The sequence below is a fragment of the Arachis ipaensis genome, chromosome B1, assembly GCF_059453495.1.
Source record: "Arachis ipaensis isolate K30076 ecotype BB chromosome B1, ASM5945349v1, whole genome shotgun sequence".
In the NCBI taxonomy this organism is placed as follows: domain Eukaryota; kingdom Viridiplantae; phylum Streptophyta; class Magnoliopsida; order Fabales; family Fabaceae; genus Arachis; species Arachis ipaensis.
This window is the reverse complement of record NC_142436.1, coordinates 95,340,410-95,351,172: the sequence shown is the minus strand read 5'-3', so window position 1 is coordinate 95,351,172 and position 10,763 is coordinate 95,340,410. Positions and strand designations below refer to the sequence as shown.

The window sequence follows — 10,763 nt, the reverse complement described above, 5'->3', positions numbered from 1 at the left end:
AGGGGTAAATGAGTAATTTCACAACCCCTAATTAATGGGACACGGTTACTAAGGTAACCGTAGAGTAATGTACAGAATTACGAAAAGACGTAACACTTCACATTTTAAATCATGTCGAGCACCCGACCTAGTCCCAAGGAAGGCAGTTTCCCCAATTTGGTGTTTTAAATCTACAAAAAAAAATTCAGTCTGACCTACAAATGCTTGAATCTGAGCTAGTGAAGGTTCAAACTCAAATAGGAACACTGTTCATATCTTAGCTCAAAATATGGCCAAACCCAAAATGAATAAAAATTAATTCAAGAGATGTGGCCTCATCTACACCTACCCGACCTCTGTACCCGACCTCACAGAGGTCAGGCGCGACGACAGCAGTTCAGCCCTACTTATCTAAACAAGTAACTAATTCCTAAGATATCTTCCATTTATCGAGAAAAGGAGATCTCAACAACTTCTCTAAAAAAACAGTTATCTACCATCAAAGATAGAACTACACTAAAAGGTGATTATCTATTCTACTATAAATACATTGACATTCTCAAGTATATTCAGGACCTAATCTACTAAAAATCTACTTTAAACCCTTGTTAACTTAAACATTGAAATCTCTTGCAGATACCACCTCCACCTCTTCGTAAGGAACTCGGACGACGGCAACTGGTCAAACGCGGCCTCAAAAAAGCCCGAAGGAAGCAATTTTGCTTTACATTTGTGACATCGTTTTGGAACGGAGTAAGCAATTTTGCTTTACTCAGCATCTATTACAAAGGACTTGTACGTGAAGTAACAACCAATAGATTATCCGTTGGATCTGAAATTCAACGAATAAACAATTGGAAACAAATTAAATACAATGTTAATTTAATACAATCCTTAACCACCAAACCACGCTATAAAATTTCAACACCAAAATAAAAATCCAAATTAACTGAAAAAGAAAAGGAGTCCAATTATATGCAGTCAATCCGGAAGGTTTCCCTGTAAAGCCGTGGTCTCCTCCTCTTTCTCCGGACCACCACCGTCGCCACGCACCAAATCAGACAACACTTTCCCCGGCTCCTCCGCAACATTGTCCCCCACAAGCACTGCAACCACCTCCTTCATCGTTGGCCTCCTCTGAGGCTCAGGGTGGCAACAAGCCAACCCAAGCTTGAGCACCATCTCCATGTCCCCAACCTCATACTCCCCTTCAATCCTCGGGTCCGCAGCGTCACACATCCTCCCCCGGGCGTACAGCTCCCTCACCCAGTCAATTAGCACCACCTCCTCCTCCGCCGCCGACGTCTCAATGGGCCTCCTCCCACATGCCACCTCCAAAAGCACCACTCCAAAACTATAAACATCACTTGCCGAAGTTGGCACCGCCACGGTAGCCAACTCTGTCGCGAGGTACCCCAATGTGCCAACGACACGCGTGGTGTTGGGAACCTCCCCCTGCTGGTATAGCTTCGCCAAACCAAAGTCCCCAAGCCTCCCCCTCATTTCAGAGTCTAGCAAGATATTACTAGACTTAATATCCCTGTGAATAACAACCTACCTTGCACAGATACGAACATGAATGAGTATTAAAATAGTAATAATACTGTAGGATGCTTGTTTTCAAACAGTTGGTAGGCATAGATAACAACCTGGTCCCACCCGTGATGAAGGTAGTTGAGCCCCTCCGCCACGTCGACGAGCACCCTTCGCCTCCTCCCCCATTCTAGAAGCTTCGGCGGGTTGTCAAACACCCACTTGTTGAGGCTCCCGTTGGGCATGAAGTCATAAACCAGCATAAGCTCGTTTCCTTTTCTGCACCACCCTCTCATTTGGACCAAGTTCTTGTGCTGCAGTCTCCCCATGCTTGAAATTTCCGCCATGAATTCCCTCACGCCTTGCTTTGAGTCGTGGTTGACGCATTTCACCGCAACCTCTGTTTTGTTCTGAAGCATTCCTCTGTATACTCTTCCAAACCCGCCGGAGCCTAGAAGATTCTCCCTCCTGAATTCTCCCGTTGCGGTTCTGAGTTCGTCGTAGGAGAATCTGTGGGGCCAGTACTCCAGTTCCCAATCCTCGATCTCTTCTTCTTGCTCCTTCATCTTCTTTCGCCACCACAGGTAACAGATCGAGACCAAGATTGCCACGAAAGCGACGCAGCCGAGAACGATTCCGGCGATTGCGCCGCCGGAGAGAGAGGAAGAGGAGGTTGTAGGCTGGAAAGCTGGTAAATTAGTTGTGTTTATGTCTCTTGCGGAACCTAAAGTGCTGAAACTCCATGCGAGTACTCTCTGTTCCTCGATCCAATTGGTTTTCGAAGCAGAGAACCCAACGAACATATCAGAAGACAAGTAGTTCGCCATTTCCGGGTCTGTGTACGAGAGAGTTGGCTTCATCGGGCGGGGAAGGCCCGCCGGAGCGACGGTGACGTTGATCTGCATAGTCTCGCCGTCGAAATCGATCCAAGCGTGAACGTTCTGTCCCGTTCGCATTCGAAGGGGGACGAATCCTCCGGTGGAGTTGTAGTACCCTGCGGACTGAGTTTTCTTGGAGACGATGTTGTTGAGGTCGATGCCGAGGTGGTTGTCGTCGGGGTCGCCGAACTCAGGGTTCTGGCCTGTGTCAAACTCGACGGCGAGGAGCGGGAACAGGGGAGGTGAGGTGGCGTTGGTGAAGAGACCGAAGTACTGGCTGGCGAGTGCGCCGGGAGGGGAGGTTGTGTTGCAGAGAACGAAAGCGAGGCCAAAGCCGGGACTCGTCGGGATCTGCGGCAAGATGGAGAAGACGAAGGAGGCTGAGAAGGAAGAGAAGTTGCTTGAAGAAGAAGAAGAAGGGAAGGGTTTCTTGATGGTGACTTTTTTAGGGTAGAAGGCTCTGCCGAAGGAGTATTGGTTGGAGTCGTTGGTCATGCGGACGACGGAGGAGTCTACGAGTGCGTCGGCGATGAGGGTCACGTTGGTGGTGTTGGTGATGCCAGTGAAGGAGTTGAAGAGGAAGTCCACCGCGGAGATTGGGTTGAGGCAGAGTAAAAGCTGGAATATGAAGAGGAAAAATTGGAGGGTGTCCATGGTGGGTCGCCGGGAAGTTTGCCAATTACGGGGACATGACTAAAATTGGAGTTGAGTTGATGTTTAGTTGTTGCTATGAGAAATGTGATGGGTTTTATTGGGTTGACCTTTGAATATTCAGCGACTAGTAACCTCGAAAGTGCCAACAGTTGCTGATCCATCATCAGATAAACTTGTTTGAGTGTGTTACTTTTTGGACCTTGAACTAACCAAATCCATGTTTTTACTTTTTATTTTATTAATAGGTATTTGAAATGATTGAATTTTATATTTATTTTAAAAAAATTTAATATTTCTGCAAGTAAGATAGAGTAGGGTAGGATAGGATTTAGAACTTTAAGATGCAGGTAGGGTTAGGGTTGAGAGATTCTCAACTCTCAGATAGAGTTGGGTAGAGTTTTAATAAAATTTTCAACTCGTGGATAAGTTAGAGTAGAGTCTAAATCCTACCCTACCCTATCTATTACCAGCTCTATCAGTATATTAAAATTAGTCACTTGAAATATATATATATATATATATATATATATATATCGTATAAAAATATCGGAAAAACTCTACATCCATGTAAAAAATACATAGATGTTATCCAAGTAACTTCCTCCACACGTGCGTCCCTCACTCTACAGTCGTTTGTTATACATCTTCGTGATAAACTTTTCTGAACGTAAACCTTTTTCAGCGTAAACCTTCTTCTTCTTCTTCTTCTTCTTCTTCTTCTTCTTCTTCTTCTTCTTAATAAAATTTCTTGTTCTCTGCATTATAGATTTGGATTGACTTTGACGTAACTAGCTTCGTCGTTCTTCTTCTTCTTTGTTTTTTCTTCGATCTGGAGTTTTGAATTGAAACAATGAATGAATCAACTTCAAATCAGTTGAATGAGTGCAATTATTCTTCGGAAACGCATCAATTTGATGAGGTTTGGATTATTGAATTTTGAATCGAATTCAATGGAATGCAGTTGCTAATTTTATTTGAATTGAATTGAATGGACGGAGGTGATCTGAATCTGAATTGAATTGAATTGATACTATCTAAATTGTAGACAGAGTTGTTTTGAATTTAGTTTTGTATAATGAATTATCTTTCGTTTACTGTTAGTAACCTTTCGGTTCGGTAAGTATTATAGAATCGTTTCACCGTGACATTTTTGGTTCATCGTGCAGATCAGCTATGTTGTGGATGAAAGATTTGTCCCAAAGGTGGGGATGATTTTTGAGACACTAGAAGAAGCTACAAAGTTCTATAAACATTATTCCAAACTTTCTGGTTTTTCTACCAAAATAAGGAACACGACTTGGGATGGAGACAAAATTAAGAATCAACTAATTGTATGCACCAGAGAGGGGTGGTGGAAATCCAAAATATCTCAAACTCTAAAGACAAACCCCTCAGCTGGGTTAAACTGTCCAGCCAGGATTTATGTACACATAATGAAGGACGACAGTGTTGGACAATTTCCGAAGTTGTTCTGAATCACTCACATCCTTACTGTCCAGACCAGGTTGAGATGCTCAAACAACACAGGGAGCTTAGTATGTTTGTGCGTCGCACCATTGAAACCCACGAAGAAGCCGGAATCAGACCGGACAAAACTTACCAATCATTTGTGGTAGCAGCTGGCAGCCATCGTGAACTAGGTTTTATTGAAAAAGATGTGAGAAATTACATCACAAGGGAAGTACGGAATATTTCCAAAGAAGACGATGCCAAAGAATTTGGGAAGTACCTAGTAAGAATGAAAGAGAAAAACCAAAATTTCTTCTTTGAGCTCAACCTTGAAGGTGATCACTGTATTAAACATGCATTCTAGGCTGATGCAAGAAGCAGGGCTGCATTTGATTATTTTAGAGACGTGGTTTCATTTGACACCACCTATAACACAAACAGGTATTCGGTTCATTCATATATATTCATTTTAGAGAGCATGCATTCATTTTTCAACAAGTTCATCACACTGAATAGCTCCTTGAGACAATTTGTGAAGCAATATGACAATTGCCTAGCAAGCAGAGAGCAAGCAGAGAGTGAATTTGATGCTGCAGATTTTCACACCATGATACCGTGCGCAACAAAATCAGCAATAGAGGCACGGTTTCAGCATGTATATACCCATGAGAAGTTCAGGGAAGTTCAAGCTCAATTCAGAGGCAAAGTGAACTGTATCACAAGATCAATGCATTCCACCCTAGGTTTCACAATATATGAAGTCATAGAGCAGGTTTCCAACTCCACATTCAACAAGTTTTTCGTCACATACGACGCAGTATCACGAGATGTGAAGTGGTATTGCTTGCTATTTGAGTCTAGGGGCATATTGTGCTGCCATTCGCTAAGCGTCCTAAGCTTTGAGCGAGTGGATAACGTGACACCGAAATACATAATGGAACACTGGAGCAAGAACATAAAGAGGAGGCATACACACATCAAGAGCAGCCAAGATGAACCTCTACTGGAGCTGAAAAGTAAGAGATTTGACGAATTGGTGTTTCGGTCGCACAATATATGTGAATTTGCATCCGAGTCTGAAGAGTTGACCGGGATTCTACACCGAGCATTTGACAAGGTCATGGCGGAGATGGAAGAATATCAACAGATAAGCAAAGGAAAAAGTTTATTAACGCACGAAGAAGTGACATTAAGCAATGTGAATGACCTTCAAAGCCCACCATGTGTCAAAACAAGAGGTCGGCTCAAGAACAGACTTGGATCAAACCTGGAAAAAAAGATCTCAAATGCCATGAAGAAAAAGAAAAAGACAGCTCCAAGTGAGTTAAAATTGACTTGCTTTTGATTAGTTAAAAATCAATTGTTCATTTTGCTAATATACAATTAATTCTGTCTTTTGTAGTTGAACCTTTTAGACTCCGCATGATCGATTCAGTCAAGCTCCACTCTTTACAATGCACCAGATATGAATTATCCAAGAGAGAATTGTACAAGTTTTAGTTTTTATTAATGTAAATTGTTGTTCACCCATTGATACGCACAAAACTTGTCTCTCAACAAATTTTCTTCAGCAAGTGTACCGAATTTGTCGTCAAGTAAAAACTCACAATAGAGTGAGGTCGAATCCCACAGAGATTGATTGATCAAGCAACTTTAATTAGAGGAATGTTCTAGTTGAGCAAACCAGAATTTGATTTGAGATTTGCAGAAAATTAAATGGCGGGAAAGTAAATAGCAGAAACAGTAAATGCTAGAAATAAAGAGCTGAATGTAAATAGCGGAAAGTAAATTGCAGAATCTTAAACGGGAATGGGATAATTACTCATAAAAGTAAATGGCAGAAATTAAAGAGAATGGGTAAGATCAGAAATGGGGAGTTCATTGGGCTCAGGAGATGTTGCATTCTCTGGATCAAGTTCATTTTCATCTCTTCCTCAATCAATGCATTCATTGATCTCCTTGGCAATCTTAAGTGATCGAATTCCAATTTTTGGTAATTCAATCTCTCAAATCTTGATCAATAGCCAATTCCTTGGTCAATTGCTCATGAGAAGAGATGAAGTATGGTCACTGATTATACCACATGCATTTCCCAAATCAAGTTGTTGGTAGGATTATAGTCACATATCCATCCAAACCCAATTTGGTCCAGCATGAGAAAGCATTTCTATCATGATCTCTTCATTCCTCTTTCAAGGTTCAGAAGAGATCCAAGTATGAATAGCTTCTTTTCCAAGATAACTACCCAATTGGATGAAGATCGAAAGCTTTCTAGTAAAATCAAGAGAAAAGATAGAAGAAGGAAAATGAAAACTAATATTGATCCATCAAATTACAACAGAGCTCCCTAACCCAATGAAAGGGGTTTAGTTGTTCATAGCTCTGGAAAATGAAAACCAAGATGGAGAATACATGATGAAAGTAAAATTAGAAGTGCAGAGAAAGTAAAATACAGAGAGTAGTTCTATGCCAAAGGCTCCCTAAAGTTTCCAAACTCTCTAACTAATTCAAAGCTACTCCTATATATACTACTCTTCTCATCTTCTAGTTGGCTCTTCAAGTCTTGGGTATGGGCCTCTGAATCTTGAGTTTGAAGCAGTTATCCTTTTCATTGGGCTTAGCTTTGCTTGCAGAGAGAAAAGGTGAAGTAGGCAGGGACTTTGACTTAGGACGTTAGTGGTGTCAACGTTAAGTGAAAGTGTGGGTTCGAGAACATTAGTGACAATCACCTTTTTCACTAACGTTCCTAACCCAAATATGATCACGTTGACTTTAATGTTAGTGGCACTAACGTGACCACTAACGTTGCCTCTTAGTCCTTCGCACACATTATTGGGACTTACCTTTCCCAATAACGTGGAGAGTCCTCCCTTGTCTCTACGTTAGAGTCCACGTTAACTAGGTTAACGTGGCTTCTAACGTAGCAATGCCAATTCTTCGAGAACGTTAGTGACACTTACCTTTGTCACTAACGTTCCAATGTACCCCTTTTCCACGTTAGAGTCCACGTTAACTAGGTTAACATGGCTTCTAACGTAGTAATGCTAGGCATCCCCAACGTTAGTGACAAAGGTGAGTGTCACTAACGTTGGCTCATCATCTCTTTATCCACGTTAGCTTCCACGTTAACCAAGTTAACGTGGGAGTTAACGTTGCTCATGGTGGCTCTTGGTGGTTCACCCCAATGTTAGTGACGAAGGTAAGTGTCACTAACGTTGGCTATCAATTGCTCTCTCCACGTTAGCTTCCACGTTAACTAAGTTAACGTGGGAGTTAACGTGGCTTATGGAGGCTTGGCCAACGTTAGTGACAAAGGTGAATGTCACTAACGTTGGCTTCTCTTTTGCTTCTTAACGTTAGAGTCCACGTTAACTAAGTTAACGTGGCAACTAACGTGGCCAATTATGAGCTTGGTCCAACGTTAGTGACAAAGGAGAGTGTCACTAATGTTGGCCTAGTTGTCTTCTTCCACGTTAGATTTCACGTTAACTTAGTTAACGTGACTCTGAACGTGGGCTTATGATGGCTTCGAGGGCGTTATTGGCGATTACCTTTCTCATTAACTTTGCAAGTTAGCACCCATTCCACGTTAGAGATCACGTTAGTGGGACTAACGTGACTGCTAACGTGGTTCTTCTTTACTTCCTTTGTCCTGAAATCAAGCAACAAAGTGCATCAAAGTTCTAGTCCAAGTCATGAGTCATGCATCATCCAATTTGTCATATAATTCATGCAAAATTCTCATGAAATCATGTAAAGTGCACAATGTATGCTTGAATCAAGATGTAAGTGAATATCTACCCAAAACTAGCTTATTTTCTAAAAAAATGCATGAAACTACCTTAAAAACAGTAAAGAAAAGGTCAGTGAAACTGGCCAAAATGCCCTGGCATCACCTATGAGCAAATTTCGGTTCACCATGGTTATAGTAGGGGTAATTTCTGACTGTTGTTAGTGTTTAATGAATAGTCACTTTGTTTGTGAAATTCTATATTGATATATGTAATTTTTTTATTCGTCTAGTGTATTAATTTCTAAGTTGAATAATTAGAATTTGTTTTGAAAACTGGGAATCAGGGTTCAGTGTTCAGCGTTTAGGGTTTGAGGTTCAGGGTTTAGGGGTTTAGGGTTTAGTGTTAGGCTTTAGGGTTTTAGGGTTTAGAGTTTAGGGTTTAAGGATTAGGGTTTAGGGATTAGAGATTAGGGCTTAGGGTTTAGGGTTTAGGGTTTAGAGGTTAGTGTTAGGCTTTAAGGTTTTAGAGGGTTAGGGGTTTAGGGTTTTAGGGTTTTAGGGGTTTAGGGTTCAGGGTTCAGCGTGTTTGAAACTTTCAGTTCGGCTAGTGTATGAATTTCAGTTCACTGTGTTTTTTGGTGTTACTAATGTATTTGTAAATACACTGATTGCAATCACTGAGAACCTGGAATAAAACAGCAGCCAGACAGTTCCAAAAGATTTATAAATTAACATCTCAGATGAATACATTAAATACATTGAAAAATTATTTATATTAAGATTAGATACATAGATTAGCATTTACATTAATATTGACATATATACATTCAAAGAAGCATTGTTTGCTTTTTTAAACAAGTTAAACAAAATATTGTCAAATACAACCAATGAATCACAGTATATCCTATTTACTATTGACGAACTAGATTAACTGCTGGTAAAGAATTTTATAAAAATAATCGTATTGTAAGTATAGTTTCTAAACCAGCAAAGAATCCTTTCGTACAAAAGTTTGGTTGTCACAAGTAACAAAATCCAATAAAATTTATAACCGAAGTATTCAAATCTCGGGTCGTCTTCTCAAGGAATTGCAGGGAGGTGTGTTTTATTATTGGTTATGGAAAACGGTATATTTTTGGATTTTTGAAATAAGGAACAAGTAATTTAAATGGCAAGAAAAATAAATGAATAATTATAAAGAAAACTCTTGGCAAGGTATGAGAACTAGAAATCCTATCCTAGTTATCCTTATCAGGTGTGATGAGAATTGTTATTGCTCCCACTTAGTTAACCCTTACTAAATAAAGGAAAGTCAAGTGGACCAATTAACTTGATTCCTCAAGTCCTAGTCAACTCCTGTGGAAAGACTAGCTTTAGAGGGATCCAAATCAATCAGCAGTTTCCAATTCTCAATCAACCGCTGAGTTTGACAACTCAAGTGTTACCAATTACTTAACTAAAACCAAAAGTAGAAAAATTTAAATTAAATTGAAAGTATCATAAATAGAATAAAACAACCATAAATCTGAAATACCTCAAATTATATTAAATAGAATATTCAAATTTAACATGGAAAGATTCATAAGCCAATTTGGCAACATAAATAATTAACAAGTAAAAGCATTAGAGTAACTAAAAGTAGAAGAGAACATAAAATTAAAGTTGGGAACATTGAACCTGGATTGAAGTAATAACCATAAAATAAAAGAAATCCTAATCCTAAAACCTAAGAGAGAGGAGAGAGCCTCTCTCTCTCTAAAAACTACATCTAAAACCTAAAATTGTGTATATTGAATGTTGAATGAATTGTTAATGTTGTATCAATAAATGGATTGATTTTCCCACTTTATAGCCTCTAATCTGTGTTTTTTGGGCCAAACATTGGGTCAAAAATAGACCAGAAATCACCCCCAGCGATTTCTGGTACGTACAGGTCGCTGCAAAGTCACGCGGGAGCGTCGTCCACGCGTTCGCGCGGATTGCATTTTTTCCAGGTCACGCATCCGTGTGATCCATGCGTGCACGTCGTCTATCTTTGGGGCAGCTATGGCAAATTATATATCGTTGTGAAGCTTCGGATGTTAGCTTTCCAACACAACTAAAACCGCATCATTTGGAACTTTGTAGCTCAAGTTATGATCGATTTAGTACCAAGAGGTCAGGCTGGACAGCTTTAGCAGTTCCTTCAGTTTCTTGTATTCCTTCCACTTTTGCATGCTTCCTTTCCATCCTCTAAGCCATTCCTGTCCTATAAACCCTGAAATCACTTAACACACATATCATGGCATCGAATGATAATAAAAGAGGATTAAACATAGCAAAAATAAGGCCAAAGAAAGCATGTTTTCAATCATAGCACAAAATCAGGAAGGAAAAATGTAAACTCATGCAAATCCTATGAATAAATGAGTAAAGAATTGATATAAACCACTCAATTGAGCATAAGATAAACCATAAAATAGTGGGTTATGAACTATCTAAATCCCCAGACGTGAATTTACAATAAGCGCTGGAGAGGGCAGCAGATGGCTTTGGCA

General features: G+C 40.1%; 1 protein-coding gene across 1 annotated transcript; it reads right to left on the bottom strand.

The window, feature by feature from the left end:
- Positions 1-720: 720 nt before the first annotated feature.
- LOC107632711 (Concanavalin A-like lectin protein kinase family protein) lies at positions 721-3,255 on the bottom strand. Its single transcript, XM_016336379.3, has 2 exons — positions 1,629-3,255; positions 721-1,533 (listed from the first exon to the last, which is right to left on the bottom strand). Exons 1-2 carry the CDS (start codon positions 3,042-3,044, stop codon positions 961-963), a joined length of 1,989 nt encoding a protein of 662 aa, XP_016191865.2. The 5' UTR covers positions 3,045-3,255; the 3' UTR covers positions 721-960.
- Positions 3,256-10,763: the final 7,508 nt, after the last annotated feature.